The 27,218-nt window shown below is 57.5% G+C and overlaps 1 protein-coding gene and 1 non-coding gene across 4 annotated transcripts; one reads left to right on the top strand and one right to left on the bottom strand.

Moving 5' to 3' along the window:
• Positions 1 to 76, bottom strand: TRNAD-AUC (transfer RNA aspartic acid (anticodon AUC)). Its single transcript has one exon. It is a non-coding gene; the product is annotated as a tRNA-Asp (tRNA).
• An 8,838-nt stretch (positions 77 to 8,914) lies between these two features.
• ZBTB7A (zinc finger and BTB domain containing 7A) lies at positions 8,915 to 25,309 on the top strand. Of its 3 annotated transcripts, none has more exons than XM_064479746.1 (3): positions 8,915 to 9,087; positions 18,685 to 19,967; positions 23,577 to 25,309. In XM_064479746.1, exons 2-3 carry the CDS (start codon positions 18,700 to 18,702, stop codon positions 24,076 to 24,078), a joined length of 1,770 nt encoding a protein of 589 aa, XP_064335816.1. In that variant the 5' UTR covers positions 8,915 to 9,087; positions 18,685 to 18,699; the 3' UTR covers positions 24,079 to 25,309. The 3 variants fall into 3 exon arrangements, with proteins under 3 accessions (XP_064335816.1, XP_064335815.1, XP_064335814.1); XM_064479745.1 differs by lacking the exon at positions 8,915 to 9,087 and adding an exon at positions 10,212 to 10,336; XM_064479744.1 differs by lacking the exon at positions 8,915 to 9,087 and adding an exon at positions 15,921 to 16,419.
• Positions 25,310 to 27,218: the final 1,909 nt, after the last annotated feature.

Below are 27,218 nucleotides of genomic sequence, written 5' to 3'. Positions count from 1 at the left end.
TGGAGGTACTGGGAATTGAACCCAGGACCTTGTGTATGATAAGCATGTGCTCTAACCACTGAGCTATACCCTCTCCCTATTTGTTTGTTTGTTTGTTTTGGGGGGGGTAATTAGGCTTAATTATTTATTTTTTTAGTAAGTACTGGGGATTGAACCCAGGACCCCCTGCATGCTAGGCATGCTGTCTACCACTGAGCTATACCCTCCCCCACATCTTAGCATCTATATTCGAATTCACTGGTGGAAAAGATTAGACAGATGGATATGTTTAGATATGGGCGTAGACATACACACATATATACGACATGCTGAAGTCCTAGCTGCCAGGACCTTAGAATGCGATTATTTGCAAATAGAGCTGTTAAAGATGTAATCAGTTAATGAGAGTTCGTGCTGGAGCAGAGTGGGCCCCTGATCAAATACGACTGCTGTCCTCCTAAGAAGGGGCGTCTGGATGCAGAGACAGACGCGCACAGAGGGAAGAGGACGTGAAGGCATCTGGGGGAAGCTGGCACCTGCAAGCCAAGGAAAGCCTGAGGCTACCGGAAGGAAGCAGGGACAGATCCCTCCCCTGCGCCTTTGGAGGGAGAATGGCCCTGCTGATACCTTGACTTTGGACTTCTGGCCTCCAGAACTGAGAGAAAACACATTTCTGCTCTTCCAAGCCACCCAGTCTGAGGGGCTTTTTCACAGCAGCTGAAGGAAACTAACTTATATACATATTTCCTAGGGTCCTTATAAGAGGGTGGTAGGAGGGTCAGAGACAGAGAGATGGGAGGATGTCAAGCTTCTGGTTTTGAAGCTGGAGGAAACAGATCATGAGCCTTTTAAAAATAGGTATATAAGGGGAGAGAGACTAGCACGCCCAAGGTCTTGAGTTCAATCCCCAGGACCTCCATTAAATAAATAAATAAATAAATAAATAAATAAATAAATAAATAAATAAATAAGTAAATAAATAAGTAAGTAAATAAACTTAATCACCTCCCCCCACAAAGAAACAAACAAAAATTTATTTTTAAGTCAGTGTGTATATATCACATATACATAGTTACTTATAGTTAATTAATATTAAAAATAAACGTGTACATGCAGTAACACACACAGCAAGCAGATCTAAGGACATGCCACGTTTATCTACTGTGTTCTATTTGCTCATCAACATTCCTTAGAATGTTCCAGACTCCCCTGCACCACCCCAGCCACAGTTTGCTGGAGTCCAGGTAACCCTCTGCCTGCCATTGCCTATTATTCGGTCCAACAAGCAAATGAAGATCCCCTCGGCATGACTTGCCTCTAGGGAGCTCGCATGGGTTCCCAATGCTCACTGTTTGTCTCGTCCATGAGGTTAGAGACAAACTGTCATTCCTGAACCAAACCTGTACTGGGTACCGCTCTCTCGGTGACAGTATTCTGAGCCCTGGGGATCAGACGGTGAACAGCCAAGCCACTTAGCCGGAAGTTGGTTTCTGTAACCTGACTCTCAACTCCCTTCTGTTCCACTGGCCTCCTTCCCAGCCCCTTCTGCTGGACCCCACCGTTGGCGTCCCCCAGCCCTGGGATGCCCTCTCAGTCCCCACTTCCTTGGGGGATGTCATGTGCCTCAGAGTTTGGAGAGACCCAACCCCCGCCCTGGCACTCCTCATTCTTCTACCCACCTGCCTGCTCAGCTCCTCTGCTGGACATCTGATGGACACTCCATCACAAAAGGGAAAACAGAACTCTTCACCCCACCCTGGCTGTCATCCCAAACCCATCCATCATGCCGTAAAACCAGGCATGCTCTTTGGGTTTTTTGCTTTCTGTCCCCGCAACACATCTGACCCAGCTTCAAATCATCTCAATTCAACCTCCAAAAGAGACCCTCTCCTCCTTCTCCCACTGTGCTCGCTGGGATGCCCACACCAGCTCCCTACTGGCCTTACCCTGGGGTGATTAACAAATCATAAAGCAGGGCACTCCTCTGCTCAAATCCCAGCTAATGTCTTTCCAGTAACATTCTGGGGGGGAACTTCCTACTCTCTTAATTTTCATTTTTTCCAAAGGGAAAAGATTTAATTTTATTCCTAAATAACCACACTTCATACTAATGGGACATTCCCAGACTTTGGAATGAGCTGGAACATGGCCACTCATATTCTGTTCCAGGCCGACTTTCCTTTTCAACTTAAAAAAAATTTCTGGTAACATAAAATTTACCACTATAACCATTTTTAAGTGTACAATTCAGTAGCATTAAGCACATTCACATTGTTCTGCAACCATCCCCATCATCATCTCCAGAACTTTCTCATCCTCCCAAACTGAAACTCTGTCCCCGTGAAACACTGACTCCCCCTCCCCTCCCCTAGCTGCTGGCCCCCACCGTCTACTTCCTGTCTCTATGGATGTGACATCCTCTAGGGACCTCCTGTGAGTAGGATCAGACAGTATTTGTCCTTTTCTGTCTGGCTAATTTCACTGAGCACCACATCCCTAGGGTTCATCCATGTTGTAGCAGGTGTTGGAATCTCCTTCCTTTTTAAGGCTGAGTAATATTCCATTGTGGATGGACTACATTTGGCTTATTCATTCATCTGTGGATGGACATTTGGGTTGTTTCCATGGTTTAGCTATTGTGAGTACCGCGGCCGTTAAACATGGGTGTTGCTTTGCTTTTTGAAAATTGAGATGTCATTCACATACCCCAAAATTTGCTCTTTAAAGTGTACAATACAGTGGTTTCAGTATATTCGCAGATTTACATAACCCTCACCACTGTCTCGTTTTAGAACATTTCCATCACCCTACAAAGCAACGCAGTCCCCATTAGCAGTCACCCCCATCCCTTCCCCAGCCCCTGGTAACTAGGAACCCCCTCTCTGCGTCTGAGGACTGGCCTGTTCTGGACGCCTCACATCCATGGAGTCACACGCTGTGTGTCCTTCTGTGTCTGCTTCTCTCACTGAGCACCGTGGCCTCAAAGTCCATCCACATGGTAGCAAGTGTCAGTGCTTCCCTCCTTTTTATGGCTAAATCCATGACACTTTAAATAAAGTCCTGGCCTGCAGGTGCCCCTTCACTACCCTCTTAATCTGCTGCTCCAGCCACACTGGCCTCCATCACAAAACTCAGACCCACCCTTTACCCACATGCCTGGTAACCCATCCTCCGACCCTCATTCAGGTCTCTGTTCAAACACCACCTCCTTTGAAGAATTCTACCTGATGACCATTTAAATAAAAGAACCAGCTCCCAGACAAACCTAGACGTTGTCTGATTCTATGGGGTCTCTGTGCCCTCTGCTGTCTTTGGGCTATTGTACAACTGTGTACATTGTGAAAAACGGTTGCTTAGAGCAATGATTCTTGTCCCCAGAAATACAAAGTGGTTGCACATAGTCATGTTTTGCTTCTGTTTGTAAATTCATTCCAGCATTTCCCACCTGTCTACATATGAATGTTCTTCAGATTTTCCTTTGAACCCGTTGTAACATCTTACTGGCTCCCTCAATTAATGATTGAAATAAAATCTTTTGACACATGTTCATTAAAAAACAAACAAACAAACAAACAAAGAAACAAACAATCAAAGCTCCCAGACCCCCATCAATGTCTGTTCAGTGCCTCGGGTTAACCGTCTTCACTCAGCTCACCAGTCATTGTCTGAACTCCTTTGATTTGCTTGTCTTCTCTATCCTCCACTAGAATACAAGCTGGAGTTCAGGGACTTGGCTCATGGGCTGGCTAAGTGGGTTTCCAGGAAGACCGATCGCTGAGCAGAATGTTCTCGAATCATCATGGGGTCCTCTTCAAGCTCAGTGACCCTGCAGGTTTTAGAACCTGCCTGTGTCCCACCCTTTTTCAAAGGTGGAACACCTTCCCCCAGCTCTCTTTCTCAGAACTTCCTCCGGGAATATGAACTAGGAGTCCCTGGGCCCACGTGCAAACTGTTTTAATACCTCGAGGCCCAGTTACAGCCCCAAATTCACCCACAGCAGCTAGGAAGGCCCCTCATCCACTCTCCCTTGGATCATGGTTGTGAGAACGGCCAATACCTGTTGAAAAACCTAAAGATATTTGACCCAAGTGCCCGAAGACACCTCACCTTGTTTTGTGGCTGCGTTGTAAGCCTGTGGAAGAGGTACAGCCCTCACTGCCATTGGCGAGCTGAGGCCCAGAATGGGAGGGTGACCAGGGTCAGACAAAATGACTGGTTTTAAGAAACACCAGATTCAGGCAAGGGAGACTTAGGGGTTCATCAACCACCCCCATAGACTGTGGGGGAGCAGGGGTCTGGGATGGAAAGCAGCAGGCTCCCCGTGCAAACTCAGCTCAGGGCCCAGGTCTGGAGAAATGGCAGACTCCATCTTGCCCAGAGCTCACTTGGTCCAGAGACTATCTTCTACGTCATCCCCCAGGAGGGAGGGAACTCTCAGGAACTCAACGTGTACCAGCAAAGAAGCTCCCAAGATGGCACCTAACATCCCCACTTGAAAACCTTTACAACCCAGGGAAACCTGAACTCCAGTCCCCCTTTGAAGCTCAGCACCTATATGACCTTCTGTAGTACTGAGATATCATCTCTGAAAGTATCTCAGGCATTTGGAAGGTTAGATGAGACAATAACGTCATAAGGGTTTTGTAAGCTGCAAAATGTCCTGCAGTCGAAAGGAACGATCTAGTATAACTGAATCACTTTGCTGCACACCTGAAACTAACATTGCAAATAAACTACACTTCAATAAAACTTTTTTTAAAAAGAATGATATGTGTGTATATATATATGTGTGTGTATATACATATGATTTTTATTGAGATATAATTCCCATGCTATACAATTCACTTTTTCAAAGTGTATAATTCAGCAATTTCTAGTATAGTCACAGAGTTGTGAAACTGTCACCGCTGTCTAATCCCAGAACATTTTCCTTACCCCAAAAAGAAACTTCCTGTCTAGTAGTCCCTCTCTATCCTCCCCAACACCTCCCAGCTCCGGGCATCACTAACCCACTCTGTCTCTGTGGATCTGCCCGTTCTGGACGTTTCATGTAAATGGAATCACACACCATGTGGCCTTTTGTATCTGGCTTCTCTCGCTGAGCATCAGGTTTTCAAGGGTCATCCACATTGTAGTGAGTGTCAGTACTTCACTCCTTTTTAAGGCTGAATAATATTCTATGGTATGGATGGAATGCATTTTATTTATCCGTTAACCAGTTGATGGACATTTGGGCTGTTTCTACTTTTGGCTACTAGGAATAATGCTGTGTGAGTATTTGTGTTGTCATTTTTCTTGGGTAGGCACCTAGGAGTGGAATTGCTGTATCACATGGTTACTCTCTGTTTTGCCATTTGAGAAATTGCCAAACTGTTTTCCACAGCAGCTGTAACATTTTGCACACCCACCAGCCACATATGAGGGTTCCAGTTTCTCTATACCCTCATGAACACTTACTATGAGCTGTCTTTTTGATTCTAGCCATCCTAGTAGGGGTGAAGTGGTGTCTCCTTGTGGTTTTGATTTGCATTTCTCTGATGACTAATGATGTTGGGCAGTATTTCATGAGCTTGATTGGTCATTTATATATATATTTTGAGAATTGTCTATTCAAGTCATTTGCCCATTTAAAAAAACTGGTAGTGTTTTTATTGCTGAGTTTAAGATTTCTTTATATATTCTCGGGAGGAGACCCTTAGGAGATCTATGATTTGCAAATACTTTCCCCTGTTCTATGAGTTTTCCCTTTACTTTCTCAATGGTGTCATTTGAAGCACATTAGTTACGGAATATGTTACTTTAGAAGTATTTCTTTTGATTTTATTATAAGTAATGCATGTATCATACAAAATTCAAAATATCAAAGAGTAGAGAATGAACAGAAACTCTCTCACTCTGCTCCCCATTCTCCTTATTTGTCCACCCCAGAAGAAACCCGTTTATGGTGACAAGAATCATCTGTTCAAAATATTATATAACTTTGCAGCCTAGCCAATGTAACTCAAATTCAAGTCACCCACTCCAATGCTGTGTGTCTTTGGCAAGTTTCTTGGCCTCTCTGGGTCTCCATGTCTTATTGTGTACATCAGGGATGATAAACCCTGCTACGCAGATGAATAAAATAGCACTCAAAGGTAGAACTCATACTCACCCTAGAACAAATCTGTTTTGAGGTAAGTGCCAAATATTTATCAATTTTTATATTGTTTTATTGCTAAGATGGAGCTGGTCCTGCTACATTCCAAGAACCCTTTAGCCAAGCATCTTTGGCAGGGGGTGGGGGGGTGGTCTGAAATTAAAAAATGCCTTGAGTGTGTGTGTTTTTCACCTTTGGAAATGTGGGTTTCACCTCTACCCTGGCTGGGAACAGGGTGCGGAGGGCATGGCCCAAATAAGAATAATTACAGTAACAACATCATCACATCTATGGTGTGTTGAGGACTTCCCACCATAGGCACTGTACTATTTAAGTGTGTTACATGTACCACCTTGTTTCTCCTTTGTCATTAACCTAGGAAGTCTCTATCAGTATTCTCTCCAAAGGACTCTGAGGGTCAGAGAGGTTAAGTAATCTGCCCAAGGTCACACAATAACTCAATTTTACATGCTTTATTAGGTTTTAAAATAGTATCTATTTGGGTATCTTCTGAGGGGCGAGGAGAGGGTAGGGACTAAAGAGTGAGGGTCAGGACAAAGCTTTGCCCCCTCTCCCTCTCTTTTCACTGCAGGGGCAGGAGTGGTCATGAAGGAGGGATATGCCATTTCTGAGTTTCCTGAAGGATCCATCTGCAGCCCCTCTGGCAGGGTCCAGAGCCAGAGGAAGTTAGATTTGACATCCTTGCACACGGTCCCTCTCTGGGCCTCAATTTCCTGAAATATAAGGTGGAAATCATGTAACACCTGCTTCTTCCAGGGGCCTGATAAGGATTAGATTCAATGCCAATCTTACATACGAGTTCCCTGCCCCTTCTGAGTCAGGTTATCAACTGCAGAGAAGGGCGCCGGATATCTGAGGCTGGGTGGTACCCGGGGTGGGGGTGGGGCCACTGAGTCACCCCTTGCCTCTGGCTGAATAGTTGGAGCTTGGGGGGATAGCAAGTAAGACCATTTAGGATTAAGGCCTGAGCGTCAGGTATATACAGAGCCCAAGCACGGTCCTGGGATCTGCAGACTGTGATTCTCCTTGGCCCTTCTAGTCCCAAGGCTGATGGCAGGGTGGTTTAAGGAAGGAAGAGGGCTTATATCCCAGGCAGGGTCGTTAGAGCAAAGTCCCTGGGTTCCGCCCTCACTCTGGACCCATGTGGCCCCTCCCTCAGTACCTTCCCACTCACCCGGGGCTGGTTTCAGGCTGCAAGTCCTGGGGCTGTCACTTCCCTTCTGGGGGCCTCCCGGGTTTCCCCTTGAAGCCAAATTATTATTACAAAAGCCAATTCAACCCGTTGGGAGTTGAAAGGCACTTTTAATACGTGTGTGAAGAGGCAATAAAGGGCAGGAGTTTAGGGGGGTGGGGGGGAAGTAAGCTTTGAAGTCAGAGAAGGACAGACTGGGTGCATTTCACCCAAGGCAGTGGAAGTTTCCTGCCTGTAAGGTAATGGTGGTAAAAATGATAATGACAATAAAGAATGATCATGATAATGGCATTAGATGTTAGAATGGAGGTAAACAGGACCCCGGACAGAGCCAGCCACTCTAGAAGCGCGCAGTAAACGACAACTATGAAGCAGGTGCCAGTCTTTCCGACCAAGGGAATAAGGAAGGGGAAACTGAGGCTCAGAGACCCTCAAGCGGCTGATCGCACCAGCCGGCCCTCCCCGGGCGCCTACTGTGTGCAGCGGGCAGCTGGCCGGGCCGGGTCAGGCTGTTCTCACCACTCGTCCCCTCCTCCCGCTCTCCCGTCCCCCGCCGGACCTCTCCCACGACCGGGGAGGAAGTGGGAGAAATGGACAGGGAAAAAAAGTTGGGCTGAGGCAACGCCTCCCCGCTCCCCACCTCCGCCCCTCCTGAGCCACGCAGACCCTTGCGGGAGCGGACCGCAGGACCCAGGCGTCCGCAGCCGGGTCCCTGTCCCGCCCAGTGGCCCGCAGTTGGGTAGGGGAACTTGGAAAGCCAGGAAAACAACAGCCCAGCCCGCCCCTCGCCAACCCCTTCCCCCGCTACGCCCCTGGCGCAGCGGGCGGAGGCGACTCCTTTATATAATCGCGGGCGGGCAGGTTGGCTGTTTCATTTAGGGACCCGGGTGCCCAGCGGACCCGAGCCGTCATCCGAAAGCCCGCCCGCGGGTCCCTTCCGCGGCTGGGGAAACTGAGGCTCCGGGAGGGCGGGCGCATGGCCCGCGGTCCCCACCCCCTAGCCCCCCACCCACCCCCAGCAGCCGGGGCAGCCGCGACCCACGCCCGCGTCGGTCCACGCAGTGCGCACAGCCTTCCCCGCCCCCGCTGCCATCCTGCCACGCCCCAGGCGTCGGGGGCAAAGCCCGCGCCCCCCCGCACCCGCCTCTGCGCGGAGGCTGGGGGCCTGTTTATCTGGAGGCCCCCACCCCCCTCCACCCCGGGGGGCCCGCTCCCCCCGCGCCCCGGGGAGCTCTGGGGCCAGATAAGCTGGCAGGCTGGCACGGCGCCGCGCAGCGGGGCGGAGAGGTCAGAGGAGGGGGGGCGCGCTGGGGGCGGGCTGGACCCCCCCCTCAACTTGACAAAACCTAGTAACAGCCCGGTCTCTCCGGCGCAGCGGGCGAAGCCCCACGGGAGGGCAGAGACGTGGCAAGAGGGGACCTGCCGAGCCTGTTCTGGCCTCTGAGGCCGGGGTGGGGGGGGCGGGCTGGGCGTGGGGGGGGCCGGCGGCTGCGGCACCTTTAAGACAAGGGAGGACCCCTCTTGCCCTCGGAGAAACCAGGAAGGGAGTCGCGAGCATCATACGGGGCTTTGGCTGTACTGTACAGTTACTGTAGGGGCAGTGACGCCGCCGCCGGAGCGAGAGAGCGACGAGGGGAGAGCCAGCGAAGGGAGAGCGAGACGCGGACCCCGGAGGCGAGCGGCCGAGGAGCCCAGTCCCAACTCCGGGCCCCGGCCCCGCGCGCCCCGGCCTGGCCCGGCCCCGGCCCGGCCCCGCGAGGTAAGTCAGCGCCCGGCGCGGCCCCCAGCATGGGGTGCAGGGCGGGACGGGCTGGGGGCGCTGCGCCCACCCCTGCCCTCTCTGAAAGGGGCGATTCCGGGAGCCGTGGACGTTCCGCAAGTTTCAGAGGAGGGGGTGGTTGGCAGCTGCCGGGAGGCTGGAGGCGCCCTGGATCCCGAGCGCGGGGAGGGGGTGCTGTCCGGGAGGGGGTATTGGGGGCGAAGTGCAAGGGCTTGTGTGCCAGCAGCCCCCCCGGGTGCATGCTTTTTCGGGGCTCCCAGGCGCGCGGGGAGAGGGGGAGGGGAAGTGGGGCTGCATTGAGGGTGGGGGGTGAGCCGGCGTGGGGAGATAGGGGGGCGCGTCGCGTGCTAAGTTTGCAGCTTGGTACTGGGGGCGCTCTCGCCCCCCGGGGGCCTATTCGGTGCTGCGTGCATACGTTGGAGTTGGCCAGGATTGAGCTCCATGGGGGATGGGGGGGAGGGGGCTGAAAAAACAGGGAGGGGGGCTTTGCAAAGGAGGGGGAAGGGGTGGGGTGTCCGGGTGGGCGGGCGCGACCGCTGGGGCCTCTGGGCGTCGTAGTCCCCCTGCGCTTGCGGCTGGCAGGTGGCAGGCGGCTTGGACTACAAGTCCCAGGTTGCACCGCGCTGGCGGCTCGCCGCGGCCCGCGGGTAGGGGCGGTGCGGAGGAGGGGCGGTGAGCGGCGGGCTGATGAGCCAATGGGCGCCGGCTGATCGCGCGGCGCGGCCTGGGGGCGGGCCCTGCCAGGCCGGGGGCGGGGCCTGGAGCCGGGCTCCCCTTGCCGGGGGCCGGTGGCGGTCCCCGGCTTCCGGCTGCGCGGCCCGCGGGCCGGCCCCCTCCCCGCCCCGGGGCCCCTCCCCGCCTGGTTGTGTAACCGTCCCCAGCCCCCCTCCCCTCAGCCCCCCGCCCCAGGGGGGGTCACCCACCCGGCGCTCCCCGGGGAGGGCGGCGGCCCGGGCAGCCGCGCGGCGAAGGCGAGCCCGGGGATGCGCGGCCTAGTGCAGACTGGGCCCGGGCGTGGGGGAGGCGGGCGGGCGGGCGGACCCAGATCCGGGGTAATTTGCATCGCCCTCCCCCCAGCCCGGGTGGGGATTGGCCGCCGGCGGCGGGGGGTGGCGCGGGGCCAGGCTCACTGCCGCCTCCCGGCCCCTCGGAGGGAGCCAGCCCAGCCGCAGCCGCCGCCACCGCCGCCGCCGGGGCTGGGCCCCCTCGCCGCTGCCCCGGGAAGGAGGTAGGAGCCCCCGCGCAGGCGGCGCGGCGGGGGCCCGCGGGCCGGGGCGGGGGCCGCGCTCTGCGGCCGGGGCGGGGGAGGGGGCCGCTTCCTGCCCCCGCCCGGGCCTGACTCAGCCCTGGGTGGGGGGACAGGCCTGGCCCCTCTCCCTGCCCTCGCGGCCGCCCGGCCCTGGCCTCCAGGAAGGGGACAGAGAGCACCCTCTCCCCTGCCAGCGCCCCCAAAGCTCGTGACCCCGTCTCCTCTGGCCCAGACCCCCCTTCTTCCCCTTGACGCCACCACCACGTGCGAACCCAGAGCCCGGGCAGAGGAGGGGGTGAGCTGGTGGGATCCGGCCCCTCCCTCGCTCTCCCTCCCTCCCTGGCCTAGGAACCGGCCCCCTCCCCCAGCTCCTGGCCTGGGAACCGGGCAGGGGCCTGAGCTGAGCGCTGGGGCCAGTGCACCCCCGGGCCCAGGCCTTTGCAGGTCCTGGGAAGCACTGCCCGTGCTGGCTGGCTGGCTGGCTGGCTGGTGAGGAAGTCCAGTGGACCGCAGCAAGAGACTGCTGTCCAACCAGGCTTGGGCACCCAGTGGGCGCCCACTAAATGTTTGGGGAGTGCAGCTAGCAATTGGCATGGTGGCAGAGGGAGGTAGGCAACTCCTCTCTCCCCCTAGCCAGGCGGCGGAAGTGAGAGAGGTGTTGGTGCCCCTCCACCGGGTGTGCCCACCTGGCTCACCCATGGGTGGCGGGCTTGGTTTGCTCCCTGCTCCCTGCCAGCTGCCTCCTGGAGCAAGCCTGGCCGGAGAGGGCATCCGGGATTCCATGTCAGCGCCCCCCTGCAACAAGGCCAGGGCGTAACCCTGAGTGTGCCGCTCCCACACTGGGGGGGCCTCCCTAGGACCAGCCGATCACTTCCTATTGGCAGAGTTGGTCTTGGGAGAGGTCGGGGAGTCCAGGCTGGGCCCTGCTGCTGCCCAGGCCCCTAAGGCTCCAGGCACGGGGCATTCTCTGAGGGCCACCCCCGGTGGGGCCTTTTGAGCATACCAGGCCTGGCACTTTTCGACTGGGCTCGGGGCTCTGTTTACCGCCAGCCATCGCTGTGGAGACGGGAGCCTGGGGGAGAAGGGGGGGCAGAAGCCGATGACTGGAAGAGCGAAGCCCTGGGATCCGCATGCCTAATGAAGGAAAGAGGAGCCAACGGGGACACTGAAATTTTAATTCGTGGGTCACTTTGGGGGGGTATTTATTATTCAGTTCTGATTGGCTGCATGGTGGCCAGTCAGCACCCTGGGCTGGGCGGGGAGCCACGTAACTCTCAGCTGCGGGTGGCTACAGGCGGCGGATGCACCCTTTTCTCGGTGTGGAAGACTGAGGCCTGGCAGAGCTCAGGCTTCGTCCAGTGGGGAAGGATCCCAAGGCAGTAACTAGTCCTTGTGTTGGTTTTTTTCCTCCCTTTGTTTTCCCTGGGGCCCTCTGACCCGTAGCTGGTTGGGCCAGTGGCAGTCCCCAGTGCCTTGTGAGGAAACCGAGGCCAGGAGGGGAAGTCAAACCCAGGTGTGGAGCCTCAGCCCTTAGAGCAAGCCTCAGAACGATACTGTGGTGGGCAAGGGAGACTGAGGCCTGGGGAAAGCACAGAGCAGCCCAAGGTCACCCAGCCAGAGTTGGGTCTGACCCTTGTGGTCCTCCCTCCCAGCTCAGGACGCGTCCAAAGTCCTCTCTGTGTCGCAGCCAAGGGGCGCCTGCCCACCTGTCTTCCAGAGGGCCTGGAGGTTGATAGCAGGCACCTGTCAGCCGAATGGAACCTGCCTAAGGCTTATGAAACTCTGCCCAAAGAGGACAGTGAGGCTCAGAGAGGGCCAGCAAGGTGCCCAAGGTCACACAGCAGGAGCCTCAGTCCTGCCTCCCACCTTCAGAGGCAGGCCCTTCCCACTGCATCTGAGCTGCAACCCCGCCCCTTGGCCCCTTGGCCCCTGGAGACTGGCAGGGCCCTGGGTTTTACGACCCATCATTCCTGAGGAGACCCAGGTCACCTCACAGAGCCAAGACTCAGAGCCATCCCTTCTGAAGCAGAGCTGGCCTGAGGAGAGAAGCCACTGGGGTTTCAAATGCCGGCCCACTTGCTCTGTGACCTTGGACAAGCCCCGAGGCCTCTCAGAGCCCTTCTGTAAAAGGGGGTTGTAGGGTCCCCCCAGGTGCTGCCTGCAGGTACACCTGTGTCCCCTCTCCTTCCCTCCCTCATGGACGAAGCTCCTGGGTCAGCTTAGGGCCCAGCAGGGATGGGCCCCCACCTGTCACCTTGTGCTCCAGGCACCTGATAGACATAAACCGCCCTGCCACAGCCCTGGGCAGTGAGACCAGAGGAACAGGCTTGGGTGGGGGCCAGTGTGGTCCAGTCTCAGCCTGGCCCTCACCTCCACCTGAGGTCCAGCTAGGGAGGTCACCTCCCACTGCCAACCTCAGTTTTGCCATCAGTACAATGTGGAGATTACCTTTAGCCCAAAAGTGTTGTACAGAGAATTTACTCAGTGATTGCCCAGAAATGTTTGTTGAGTGACTGCTGTGTGGTGTCAGGGCCTGGAGGAGCCCCTCCTGCATCCCTGTCCTCATGCCCTGAGTTCACAGATGTCAGCTGGGCTCCAGCCCTGCCCCAGGCTCCAGCCCTGCCCCAGACCTAAGGCAAACCTCTTCCTTTTCTGAGCCATCATCATGCAGCTCTGAGGAGGTGTGAGAATAAGCTGTCCTCAGCCTCTAGGCCCCCAGGGTAGGGGGATTTAGTCCCAGCTGGTACCTGGGGGCAATGGTGGGGGTGGTGGGGGTGGAGCCCTGGGAGGACTAGTTAGGCAAGATGGAGGCAGACAGACGACCTGCGTTCAAATCTAGCTCTGCTGTGTGACCCTGGGCTAGTTGCTTCCTTTCTCTTTGCCTCGGCTGTCTGACTCGTAAAGTGTGGCAGTGGTTGCAGAGCCTGCCTCCCAAAGCTATGAGGATCCATTTTGAGGTGATCAAGACTAGGTCCCCCACCAAGCCCCACTGAGGAGCAGCCCCTGCCCTGTGGGCCTGAGTCCTGAGTTTGGAGCACCAAAGTGCGGAAGGTGCCCTGTGGAGAATCTGGCCACAGGACCAGTCCCTCCATCTGTCCCCCCAGCAGGCTGTGGACGGCCACTCAGTGGAAGCGTCCCCACCCACGCCTTTCTGGTTTGACTGGAAAACAAGGCCAGGTCCCACCTCCCATCAGGATGTGTTTAATGGGAGGGAACTGGCTGGATTTGTAGGCACGGGACCCTGGGCCCCAGTAGGCTGAGCACCCCTTTGTCTGGGGCTTCCAGGCTGAGCCCTCCACTTGCCAGGGTTGGGGGTGGTAGTGCAGGTGTCTCCAGGTGACAAGCATGCCTCAGGGGAGGAAGGGAGCAGTCTGGAGGTAGAGAGGGGCAGGACTCCTAGAGGTCATCCAGGTCTTGGATAAGCAGGTGCAACCTGAGCTGAGGGCAGGGTAGACAGTGATGGGATTCTGTGAAGCCTGGCTTTGGTTACTCCCAGTGACGGGAAGCTCATTCTTCCAACTCCGCCGAGAACGGCTCTTTCTTCGTGGGGCTTCCTCTTGGAACCCGGTCTTGGTGTCAGGGCTGTACTTCCTGGCCCCTGACAGCACTCGGAGTGTGAGAACAGGGTGGGCGTTAACCCCACCCGTGAGTTGGGGGTGAGATGGGATCCCCATGACCTCCTAATCCCCACCCCAGCAGCCTCCCCACACACACTTCCCACTGGGCCCGCAGCCTTCCTGCCTCTGGCCCTTTAAGGCCCGGGCAGGAAGCCCCTCCCCATTTAGGGCAATAAATGGACACGTAAAATGGCCGAGGGCCTGCTTGCTGGTGTCTGACTGGAGTGAGGCCTGTGAGGATAGGCGGGCAGGGGGCAGGCTGACAGCTGGCAGCCAGCAGTCACCCTGAGCCATTGGTGCCCCCCACCCCCCGATCAGGACACTGCATTCCTGTCCCATTAAACCCCGGGCCGGGGACTGGGCCAGGCGGGGATTGGCACCAGGTCAGGGCGGGGCAACCCGTCAGGACCAACCTTGCAACACAGGCTGCCAGGCTGGGAGGGGGTGGGGGTGGCTGGGCGCTGGCCTGGCAGCCACACCTGGGCACCAGACATGCTGTGTGACCTTGGGCCGGCTGCCCACCCTCTCTGGGCCTGGCTTTCCCCTCCAGATGATGGTTCAGCTTCCTCCTGGGGCCCACCACACACTTCCTTGGCACATAGTAGGTGGGAAGGGGGCTGGACTCCCAAAATAATGTTCAGCAGTGAAGTTCAAAGTCCCCCAATTCACAAGGGAGGGGGTAAACAGTCTTGTTGGGCCTTTGGGAACTGGCGCTGGCATACAGTAGGTCCTAGGCCAAAGTTTGTTGAATGGACGATAGTGGGACCCTTTACTACCATTCCAACCCCTGAGGAAAACAGGGAGGTGCTGTGTCTTGGCCAAGGTCACTGAGCTTGGAAGTGGAGGAGCCAGGATTTGGACCCAAGCTGCCATTCCTGGCACACAGTAGGTGTTTGAGGTCCCTTATTTAGTTTCTTTCATTCTCTCCATGAGTAGGGGTGGGGGTGGGAGCCCTTAAGACCTCATTAAGCTGCCCCCATCCCTAGACACTCCTTCAGGAAGGCGTCGGGTGGCAGTTACCTGCCTGCCTCCTGCTGGCCGCCCCTCCTTCCTGAGGAGTATAGCTGGGAGTAGGAGGCCTGGCCCCAGCCCTCACCTTGCTCCTGACCTTGGGGAGTCCCCAGCCTCCTCCTCCCCCTGCCCCTCTCCCAGGCACCCACCCTCAGGCCTTTGTCCTTGCTGTCCGCATGCCCAGGGTACCCTCCTTGCAATCCCGGGGCCCTTCCTGGGCGGCCCCTGCTGCTCCCGGCACCAGGTCAGGACACTTCTGACCTCACCCTGCATCTCCAGCAGTTCAGTGGTGGCAGCTCAGGTCAGAGCATGAGTTCCAACCTGGCCTCTGGTCTGCTGTGGGACCTTACTCTGGTCTCCATCACCTCCCTGACTGAGCCTCTCCTCATCTGTAAAGCCCAGGGCTTTACAGTGGGGAGGGTGAAAAATAAAGGAGCCCAGTTGGTTCTTGAAAGCTCTCAGGCACAGAGGAGGCTCCTGGGAGGGCTGAAAGCAGGCCTGGGTCCCGCTGCCTTGGAAAGTAGGTGCAGCAAGTGACCCTAGGTTAGATTGGAGGTGGGACTGGCACAGTCCCCTGGTACTGGGTGTGCCTGCCAGCCAAGTGGGCGGGACTGGGTGTGGGCTCTCTCCAGCGCATAGCTCTTTGGTCTTTGGTTTGTCCTGTCATTTGCTACATCCCTACTGTGCGCTGCCCGGGAGAGGACTGGGTGTGGGGGCCTGGGAGCAGCCCAGAGGGAGGAGGACGCCCCACCTCCAGCCCAGGAGGAGCCTGCTGAGGCCTGCCCCTCGGCTGGCCGCCGAGTCAGCACTGAACAGCCCCGGAAATCCCATGGAGGCGAGTGTGGGGGTGGAGCTGTGATGAAAGACGGGGCCCTGGGTGGGTGTGGGCCTGAGCTCAGGGGACCCTGGCCGTTGAGGGTGGGGACCTGGCCAGCGTGGGGGTGGGGCTTCCTGGAGGAGAGAAGTTTCGTTGGCTAGTCATTAGAGGAAACCGCCACGTGTGGGGCCACCTACTAGGTGTCAGGTGCCAGCAGGGCCTCATAAAGCGAGGAAGGGAGCCACAAGCCTCTCATGGTTAGAAGATGCCATGGCGCACAGTGGGTGCTCGTAATCGGTGCTTTTTATTGCCGGGACCCTACCTGATTTCCCTCCCCCACCTCGCACCTTTTGGGGGGGCCCTGAGAAGCCCCGGTGGGGGCAGTGGCCCGACGTGGCAGGCAGGTGGCATGTGTTCCTGGAGAGAGGGCTGGGTCAGATGTCTGCAGGACCATTTTAGTTTCCAGAGGGAGGGAAGAGGCTGTGGCTTGCTGGGAGGTGTCAGGTGGGGAGGGCAGGGGCCAGCCTCTTGCCTGTATCAGCTCCTGGGTCAGCCCTATGGATCAGCCTTGCTGGGCGCCCTTGGCCCAGATTCCAGCTTCTCTGGTGTTCTCGTCTGTAAGTAGGGGATCATGCTACTGTCACGGGGGCTGTCCTTGGCTGGCGTCTCTCCAGGCCTTGCCCTTTGGGGGACGGTCTCTGTTGCTTATTTGGAGAAATAGCAGCCCCAGCTGGGAGAGGACAGGGACGTGACCCTCAGACTCAGCCCAGACTCAAGGGCTGTCCCACACAACAGGCTCTTTGCATGTGGCCTTGCTCAGCTGGCTGGTGGAGACCCAGGCCCAGGGCTTCATCCAGTGCCCCAGACCGGGTACTGGGTTCAAGGCCCGAGCTTGCTCCTTCCCAGCTGGGTGGCTTCCAGCAAGTGGGCACCTGGCAGCTTCATGCTTGAAGTAGGCCTGGTGGGCTGGGTGTTGGTGGGAAGATGGGGTAGAGTGGCCATGGGGAGGGGTGAGTCACCTGGACCAGTTCAAGTCCTGACCTAGAAGCCCTTGGAGACACCTGAGGGACACTGGCAAGCAGGGCCAGGGTGGCCATCTTGGCACATCGGTGGCCTGGATCAGAGGAGGGGGGCGAGAAGGGGCGGAGGCTGGTCTGATCCAGAGTCCCATCTGCCCACTTGCTCCCTGGGGCCGAGGCCAGACGGCAGATGGTGGCAGGGGGTGGAAGCCGCCATAGGGGGCTCCGCTAAGGCTTCCCATGGCCGAGCCTTGGATGGGGTCGCGCCCCCCCCATCCTCCTGCTCCCAGCAGCCACATCTGAGTCTCCCCCCGTACCCACTGCGGGCTGGCGGAACAGAGGGGGGGAGCAGAGCAGCTGGTGCGGTCGGCGGGAAAGAGGGCGGGCCTCAGAGAGAGGCGTCCCGGGAAGTGCACTGCCCGCCTGCGCACCACACAAAGGCCTCTGTGTCGGCCCCGCAGCCTGGAGCCCGCTCCCAGGGCAGGCCTGACTCGGGACAGTCCTGCCCTAGCCTTGGGGCTCCCAGACCAACCCCAGCTCCCTTGCCGGGCCAACCGCCTGCATCCCACTAGAGACGCAGCGGGAGGGATCAGGGTAGAGCTGAGCTGGGTCACTCAGCTTGGGGTCCCCGGGTCTTTAGGAGGCTGAGAAAGGTCTGGTTTGGGCCCTCTCTCCAGAGACATTCGGGGGCTCTGGTTTGAAAGGCTGGCTGGGCCAAGAGGATTGTGGGTTGTGTTGGGTGGCTTAGGGCAGCCGGGGGCTCTCCCCGGAGAGGGTGGAGGGGTGGGGACAGGAGCCAGAGGGTTGCACAAGCGCCCGAGTGGGTGGATGAGTCACAGCCCAGGGGAAGGCGGAAAAAAGGAGGGGGGGAGAGGGGCGGGACAGACAGAGCCCCCCCCCCGCCCCTGTATTTCCAGTGGCTTCTGCCCATTCAACAGATGGGGAGACTGAGGCCCAGAGTATGGCAGGGCCTTGTCCTGGGCTGAACAGCGCAGGCAGGGTGGCCAGAAGTTGGAGAGGGCTGAGCAGGAGGCCCTCAGCACCCCCACTCTTTGAGGGGGTTCAGCTTCGGTGGGCAGTGGTCCGGTTTCCCTCATTATTCAGTACTAGGGGAGCCACATCCTAGGGGCTCCGCAGAGCAGAAAGGGGTTTGTCCTGCAGAGTCATCACCCCACCCCACTGGGGCACGCCCACAGCCCCAGTGACCCTAGCCCTGTCCCTGGGTCTTGGCCTCACCCCTTCCTGCTGACTCAAAGCCCCCCCAGGAGAACTAGGCCTAACCAAGAGGCAGGAGGGAAGGTCAGGGAGGTGAAGGGGCAGGCAGGGATGGATGGCCATTCTGCTTGGATATTGGCTCTTGGGTCAGGTGCAGCCATGGGGCCTTGGGACTCCCTGAGCCCCCTTTTCTCACCTCTGCAGCGGAGATGGTGCTGGCTGTGGGACTGCTGGGTGCTCGGCCACGACAGCGCACAGTGAGTGCTTTATGTCGCTGTGGCCCCCTAGAGAGAGCGTGGGCAGAAGCCTGTGCTCAGATGCATTGGGAAACACCTCGTGTTGGGCATTTATCAAACACCTACTGTGTGCACCCATGCCACTTCAAATCGCCCCTTGGATGGGCACTCCAGTGGGCCTCCTAGTGAAGGGTGGAGGGTGCTGGTGTTCATCTCTGAAGTGCCCAGTTGGATTTTGTCAGCATAATCTCACGTGGATAATGCAGAACCAGACATCGACCATCCTGGTGCAGAGCTGGGAAAACTGAGTCTGGGGGGCAGGGGGGCACTACTTTCCCAGGGTCTTGCACCCCGGCCAGTTGGCTCGGCCCTTCCCCACCCTCATGACCGCTTCTTCCTCCCGGCACTGCAGGTCTCGGCGCGGAAGATGGCCGGCGGCGTGGACGGCCCCATCGGGATCCCGTTCCCCGACCACAGCAGTGACATCCTGAGCGGACTCAACGAGCAGAGGACGCAGGGCCTGCTGTGCGACGTGGTAATTCTGGTGGAGGGCCGCGAGTTCCCCACACACCGCTCGGTGCTGGCTGCCTGCAGCCAGTACTTCAAGAAGCTGTTCACGTCGGGCGCCGTGGTGGACCAGCAGAACGTGTACGAGATCGACTTTGTCAGTGCCGAGGCGCTCACGGCCCTCATGGATTTCGCCTACACGGCCACGCTGACCGTCAGCACGGCCAACGTGGGCGACATCCTCAGCGCCGCCCGCCTACTTGAGATCCCTGCCGTGAGCCACGTCTGCGCCGACCTCCTCGATCGGCAGATCCTGGCGGCTGACGCGGGCGCCGACGCTGGGCAGCTGGACCTCGTAGATCAAATTGATCAACGAAACCTCCTTCGCGCCAAGGAGTACCTCGAGTTCTTCCAGAGCAACCCCATGAATAGCCTGCCTGCCGCCGCTGCTGCCGCCGCTGCCACATTCCCGTGGTCTGCCTTTGGCACATCTGATGATGACCTGGATGCCACCAAGGAGGCTGTGGCTGCTGCAGTGGCTGCTGTGGCTGCTGGCGACTGCAACGGCTTGGACTTCTACGGGCCGGGCCCCCCGGCTGAGCGGCCCCCAGCTGGGGATGGGGATGAGGGCGACAGCAACCCGGGTCTGTGGCCAGAGCGGGACGAGGACGCCCCTGCTGGGGGTCTCTTCCCACCTCCCGTGGCCCCGCCGTCCACCGCCACGCAGAATGGCCACTACAGCCGAGGTGGGGAGGAGGAGGCAGCCTCGCTGTCAGAGGCGGCCCCCGAGCCAGGCGACTCTCCGGGCTTCCTGTCCGGCGCGGCTGAGGGCGAGGACGGGGATGGGGCTGACGCGGACGGGCTGGCGGCCAGCACTCTGCTGCAGCAGATGATGTCGTCTGTGGGCCGGGCTGGGGCAGCGACGGCAGGGGACAGCGACGAAGAGTCGAGGGCTGATGACAAGGGCGTCGTGGACTACTACCTGAAGTACTTCAGCAGTGCCCACGATGGCGACGTCTACCCGGCCTGGTCTCAGAAGGTGGAGAAGAAGATCCGGGCCAAGGCCTTCCAGAAGTGCCCCATCTGTGAGAAGGTCATCCAGGGCGCCGGCAAGCTGCCGCGGCACATCCGGACCCACACAGGCGAGAAGCCCTACGAGTGTAACATCTGCAAAGTCCGATTCACCAGGTGAGCTGGCGCCACCGTGGTGGGGGGTGGCCGGGGGTGGCAGGGGCTTCCTGCCCCGTCACACACACACATGCCTGTGCGCTTGTAAAACCAGCACTGCCCAGCCCTGCCAGGGTGCCTTCTCCATCAGGGCATCCCTGTGTGCCTGTCGAGAGCCTGTGGGTGGGGGGTGCACAGGCCCTAAACAAGGTGACTACATAAATGTAAAGCGTGCCAGGCGGTGCTGAACCTCATGAGGCTGGAAGGAAGGGCCCAAGGAGTCGCTCTTCTTTTTCTTGGGGTGGTTCTTCCTGTTCCAACTGGAGAATTTGGGCCACGAGAGAGGGCGGCAGCCCCACTGGGAACAGGGAACCCTGGTTATTGTGTCACTTGGGGAACTTGCTTCATTCAGCCAACATTTATGGAGTGCTTACTGGGTACCAGACCCTGTTCTTGAAGTGGAGAAGCAAGCCAAAATCCCCGTGGGGGTGACAGAGCATGCGCGAGATGAAACCACAGAACTGATGGCACTGGTTGGTGGAAAGTGCTTGGGAGGAAAAGAGAGCAGAGAACAGGGCTGGGGGTGGCTGCTCATGCTGCGTGCTCGTGCTGCCTTAAACAGGGAGGCTTCCCCAGGGGCTGAGACCTGACGGAGGAAAGGGAGGGAGCCGTGGAGAAAGGGAAAGAGAAAGGCAGAGGGAACAGCCAGTGCAAAGGCCCAGAGGCTAGTTCACTTAGGGGATCACTACAGCCAGTGGACGGAAAAGGGCACAGGAGCCACTGGGCTTGGTCCCTGGACAGGAGGAGTTTGAGGCCAGGCTGGGGGTAATTTGTGATTTGGTCTTAAGAGTCCAGAGGTAACTGGCTAGGCCTTGTGGGGCCAGCCTGGTGGGGGTGGGGGGCTGGCATGCAGGGGCCTGGCCAGGCTGGATGACTCAGCACCACCCCCTACCCCCACCCGCCCTGGGGTTCCCCCAGCCACGCCCACCCAGGCTGAAGAAAGAAGCCATTGTCCCAGCTTCCCGGCCCTACCCCAATGGGGACAGGATCTAGGGACTGACCCCCGACCCAGTTTCCCCAGCCCCCTCCCCAGCAGGCCAAGAGAGGAGGGTGTGGCCAGGACTCCAGGGCCCAGGAGTGCCAGGCAGGGGCAAAGGGCAGCTACTGGGAGGAAGGCAGTCTAGTTTCTCCCTTTGGTGAGATTAGGGTGCCAGTGGTCTTGGGGCTACCTCTTCCTCCAGATGGGGGGTCTGGGATGGCTGTGGGTCCTACCCTCAAGGGTCTCTGGGCCTGGGAAGAACAGCTTGATGGAGGCCCAGCAAGCCAGAGTACCTGTAGGTGACCCCCACTGAACCCTCCCAGGCTCGGTTTCATTCTGAGCTGGAGTTCTCTTGGCCATCCCACCCTAGGGCCGATCCTGTTTGCCAGTCAGGGAAACTGAGGCATAGAGAAGGACACCAGGCCAGGCCCCTTCCTCCAATGCACCCGCCTGGCTCTTCTCTGCCCCCCCACCCAGGGCCCCAGCCCCCACCCCTCCTTCCAGGCTGGGGAGCCCAGGGGCCCCTCTGAGTCACACTAGAGAATTGAGTAAGCAGGGCCTGTGGCGGCCGGGGCTATAATTACCCGGGCCGGGGCTTGAGGTGATGAAACTGGGGCTGCCTCCACCCCCACCCCAACTTGGCGCAGCCCCCAACCCTCTGTGCAACTCGGGGCAAGTCACTTCCCCTCTCTGAGCCTCCAAGCCTCAGCTGGGGAAATCTCTGTTTAGTGCTAGAACAGTCTGAGTCCCTTCCGTCCCCTCCATAAGCTGGCTCCTAGATCTGAGCAGGACAGCTGGGAGACCATGTTAGTGGGCTCTGAGGGAGGCCGGGGGAAGGGGAGCTCCTGGTGATTGCTGCCCCTTGTTAACAGTCCCAGTTAATCCAGGGAGTGTTGAGTTCATTGTGGCCTGAGTTCTGTTGGCTCATTTGGAGGTAACAAAGCCAGAGAATAGGCAAGGGTCTTGTTGCAAAGGGCCAGGTCTTGATCCTCAGGACAGTAAGGAGCCGTAAGAAGAGTTGGAGCAAGTAGGGACACCAGCTGTGTGGGTGGTGCTAGAGGGAGGGACTTAGAAGAGCCCCAAGGGTGGGAGGCAGTTAGGTCTTTGGGGGTTGTGAAAAGCTTCTTGGGGGAGGAAGGGCATTTCAGGTGGGGCTTTGAAGGATGAGTAGGAGTTTGTCAGTCTTGGCACCGAAGAACCTCTCAGTCTGGTGGGCATCAGAAGGAAGAGACCCAGAGTGGCTCAGAGGCACACAAAAGGCTGCAGCAAGGGGCAGATCAGATGGTAGCCAGAGCTCTGGAGACCTAGGTCCCTGCTCATGCCCTGTGGAGTCCACAAAGGAATACAGCCCAATCAGTACGGACCAGCTCAGTGCAATGGAAATATCGTGTGAGCCACCTCCGTAATTTTACATTTTTTGGCAGCCACATTTTTAAAAAGTAGAAAGAACAGGTGAAAGTAATTTTAATCAAATTTTACATAATCCATTAGTTCCATTTCAACATGTAATTGATATGCAAAATTATAAATGGAATATTTTACATTGCATTGAGCAAATGAAGTCTTCAGAATCTGGTGTGCCTTTTGCACTTCCTACACATCTCACTTTGGACAGCCAAGGGCTGGGGACAGAGCAGCGACTGGGCCATAGTCAGCCCAGGACTGATATGGTGACCAGCTTTGTGGGCTGGAAGCCCCAGACTGAACCAGGTCCACATTTCTCTGTGGGGTGAGATGGGCAGGGAGGGGCCCTGTAATCACACTCGGTCTGTGCTCTCGAGAAACAAGGTTGTGCCGTGAGGGACCAGGAATGGGGGAGTGGGGGAAGGCCTCTCTGGCAAGGTCGCCTTTGGACTGAAGTTTGTGAAGATCTGGGAGGAAAAAAGTGTTCCAGGTAGCAGGAACAGCATGTTTAAAGGCCCTGAAGTAGGCTTGTGCTTACTGGCATGCGGGGGTGACAGCCAGGAAGCCAGTGTGGCCAGAGCAGAGTGAGCCAGAGGTGAATGGAGACTTGGCAGGAACTTGGGGGATCCCTAGAGTGAGGACTTGGTTACTGCTGTGATCAACTGCCCAGGTTTTTCAGTGACTGAAGGGTTTCCTCGGACATAGGACTTGCAGTGCTAAAACCAGGACAGCTTCACCCTCTCTGTTACCACTCTGGCATCCTGCGTTGTTCCCTGTAGCATTTTTAGCACCTGGAACAGGGTCTGGTATTCAGCAGGTGCTCGATAAATGCCTGTGCTGTGAAGGCATGCACCTGCCACTGAGTAGAGCCCGTGGGGGTGGGAGGCCTGTTATCTTCCTCCTTCTGTGGTTAAGAAAAAGGGTTCAGAGAGATTCAGCTGTTTCCCCAAGACCAGGCAGCAAGCAGGGTCCAAGGGGCTTTTCAGACCTTCAGGGGCCCTTGGTGCTGTCCTCAGAACGGGAAACTGCACCCGCTGGCCCCATTTCACCCGGGCCGCCTCTGGCAGCAGCTCCCCTTTCCACAAGGGTCCAGGTTTTCAGCGCCAGGCCAGCAGGGGCGGGGAGGGGGGTTGCTGTCCCCCGCGGGGGCCCAGCCGGGCGACCGCTGACCCTCGACCCGCCCACAGGCAGGACAAGCTCAAGGTGCACATGAGGAAGCACACGGGCGAGAAGCCGTACCTGTGCCAGCAGTGCGGGGCGGCCTTCGCGCACAACTACGACCTGAAGAACCACATGCGCGTGCACACCGGCCTGCGCCCCTACCAGTGCGACAGCTGCTGCAAGACCTTCGTGCGCTCCGACCACCTGCACAGACACCTCAAGAAAGACGGCTGCAACGGCGTGCCCTCGCGCCGCGGCCGCAAGCCCCGCGTGCGGAGCGGGGGGCTCGGGGGGCCCGACCCCGCCCCCGCCCCGGGGGCCCCCGCGCCGCCCGGCGCCCCCGCCCCGCCCGGCTCGCCCGACGCGCGGCGCAACGGCCAGGAGAAGCACTTTAAGGACGAGGAGGAGGACGAGGACGAGGCCAGCCCCGAGGGCCTGGGCAGGTTGAATGTAGCGGGCGCCGCAGGGGGAGGCGACGGGGGCGCCGGGGCCACCGCCGATGGCAGCTTCGCGGCTGGACTTGCCTGAAAACCAAAAAGAGAAAACAGAAACCCGAGAGAGAGAGAGAGAGAGAGAGAGAGAGAGAAAGAGAGAGAGAGAGAGAGAGAGAATCACCCACCACCCCCCAAAAACACAAAAAAAGAAAATCTATCTATATACAGATATCTATATCTATATATATATATATATATATACAGATATATATATATGAAGCGTCACAGAATCTAGGGTAGTGCTTTTCTCAGATTCTTCTCCTTCATGCTCTCTCCCTCCACGGGGACCCTCGCCCCACCCCCACCTGCGGCCCCTCTTCCCCCCACCCCGACAATGGCTTTCGGGGCTCGGTTTGGGGTTTTTGTGGGACACAAGGATTCTGAGCTCCCCGGGCGCCGCCGGCTCGGGGTCTGGGGTCCCATCCGAGGCTCGGTCAGGGCCCTGGGCCCCAGCAGGGGTGAGTGGGGCCTCGGGGGGCCGGGGACGGGATGGGCTTTTCCTTTCCTTTCCTCGCTGGTTTCTAGAGTCTTTTAGACAAGACCTTAAATGATTTCTGTCCGCTGTGAGCGGACGTTAAAATGGCCCCATCCTCCCACCCCCACCCTCCTTCCTCAGGGCACTTCCTAAGTGGGGGTCTCCCCCTCCATCTCCCCGCCTCCCATTCCTTCCTGCCTGTGGTCCCCCGTATCTCCTGGCCACTGGGACACAAATCTATTTATTTCCAGGTGTGGAGAAAGGGGAGAAGACGAGGTGGGGGGGACACCAGGGAGGCTCCCCGGGGTCCCCACTGCCTTCCTTCATGGCACTTACGACCCAGCGTGACCCTCGGGCCACCGCTCAGGGCTCCCTGCCACCCCTGTCTTCATCCCCTGACCCCAGCCCCCCAGACCACATGAGATGTTTGGAGATTCGAAACTTTTTGTCTTCACCCTCTTTCCTCCCCCAGCCCTCTCCCAATTTTTTAAAGCACTTTTAAGGTTTTTTTTTCTCTTCCTCCTTAAAAACAAAATTTATATATAGATATATATATATATATATGAAATATACTTTTCCTCAGAGGAGCAGGCAACAGTGTGGGGTGAGAGCCAAGAGGAGAGGGAACCCAGGGTCTCACGGTGGCAGGGATGAGGGGAGAGAATGTCCAGAAGTTCCAATGTCACAAAAGCAATAAAAACAAGATTTTACAAAATGAAAGGAAAAAAAGAAAAAAAAAAACACAAGACAACCAACCACAAATAGAAGTCTTGGCACTTTGTAACAGAACGGGTACTACTCTTTATCTTAATTCTTAATTTAAAAAACATGTTTACAAGTTGCAACCAACTTCTATGAAAAGTCAAAAAGACAAAAAAAAAAAAAAGAGAGAGAGAGAGAGAGCGAGAGAGAGCAAACAAATTCCTAAAAGTCGATTTATTTTTGTACAAAATAATAAAAAAAGAAACCCACTGCAGACGTAGAATCCACTTCTGTTCCCCGAGGTGAGAAGGGTCAGGAAGGCACGGGTGAGGGTGAGGCCTTCTGAGGCGTTTGTGCTTTACCACGGGGGCCTGCCTTGCAGGCAGGACTGTGGGGTTTTTGTGTTTCTGCCGTGTCCCCACCAACCCCTCCACCCCCACCCTGTCCTGTCCTTTTTTTGGGTTCTGATTTGGAGATGTCTCATTACTTGCTAGCCATTCAGTGGCCACCCACGTCCACGGGGACCCTCCTTACCGACTCCCCAGCTCAGGGATGGGCCTGAGAGAGGGCTGGCCTTCCAACCAGCCAGAGCAACCCTGTGTCCCTGCCCTTGTCCCCAACCCTCGCTGTCCCCCGTCCTCCAACATGGCCGCCCTTCCTTGTGGCCACCGAGGAGCTGCCATCTTGGATATGCCATCCCCGTCGAGGTGGGCGACCAGGGGCCCCGTCTCCAGGGCCTTACACCCTCCCCGACACCCCTCTTTTTACTCAAAGGCACTGACTGTAATCTGGGGGCTGGCACCTGCCTCCCCCCAGCCTCTGGCTCCCCAAAGGCCCGGTGTTGACCGAGCCACAGGCCACGGATTGGGGCCAGGGCTAGGGAGACCGTGTTGCCAGAGGCCAGGGCACCCTCCCCCCTCCCCGACTGTCGCATATGCAACCCTAGCGTGGGACCCTGTAAATAGACACTCTGCTGAGCTGAGACCCTTCCTCGTCAATACCCAAGGTGTGGGGGTGTCCCTGCTCCCCACCTCCAGCCACTGGCCCATTACCCCATGCCCCTTTGTTCTGTGACAAACCCCATCTTTTTCTTGTTTTTAAAGGGAAGCTTTTTCAGAAGGCAACTTTCATCATTGTTTCTACAGGATAGTTTTTGTTTCTTCCTGCTCTCCCCCTACCCCCCCGAGCCCGTCAGCCCCCCAAATGTCTCAGGACCCCCCCTCCTGAGGGGGGTGGCAGGGGAGCCCAGGGCCGGGTGGCCCCGTCCACAACCCAGCGTCATGGGGCGAGCTCTTGCTGAGAACCATCTGTGGAGGCCGAGCGGAGAGCTCAAGTGCCCAGGCCAGGGACCCCCCCACCCAACTCCAGCTCCCAGAGAGGTTCCCCGAGGGGACAGCCCTCTCCCCACTACTCATACACCCCCTCGCAATAAAACCAACTGAAAAAATCACAGCTGTCGTCCTGGCCAGTGGGGGCGACCGAACTTGGGGGATCGAGGCCTCTGGGACTATGGCGGGGGCAAGGGCCGAACCCCGCCGAGCACACTTTAACACAAACCTCCTCGGGAATTGCACTAAACCCTTGCCCCTAGCTCTGCGCTCAGCTTCTGCCAGCCCTGCCCATCCACTCCGCCTTAACCCCTCTCCTGCTGCCCGCCAGCCCGTCCCGGGGGCCGCAGCATCTGCATGGGCCCAGTGCCGGGACCCGCGCCCTCCCAGCCCAGTCCCCCAACTCCGCGCAATCACATACTGTATATAGACGTGGATCAATTTTATTTTTATTCTTTAAATTAAGGTCGTGATAAAGTGTTGCCAAAGATACTGCTGAATTCTTGCGTTTCAGGAAACAAACAAACAAAAATATTTGAGGGGAACGTGCTGACTGGTCAGAAAGGACACAGCAAAAAGTTTTTTTGTTTGGTTGTTTGGGGTTTTTTTTGTGGTTTCTTTTTTTGGGGTGTTTTTTTAACTGCCTGGTACAAAAAAAAAAAAAGAAAA

This window comes from Camelus dromedarius, chromosome 27 (genome assembly GCF_036321535.1).
Source record: "Camelus dromedarius isolate mCamDro1 chromosome 27, mCamDro1.pat, whole genome shotgun sequence".
Classification (NCBI taxonomy): Eukaryota; Metazoa; Chordata; class Mammalia; order Artiodactyla; family Camelidae; genus Camelus; species Camelus dromedarius.
This window is presented reverse-complemented; position numbering and strand designations above follow the sequence as displayed.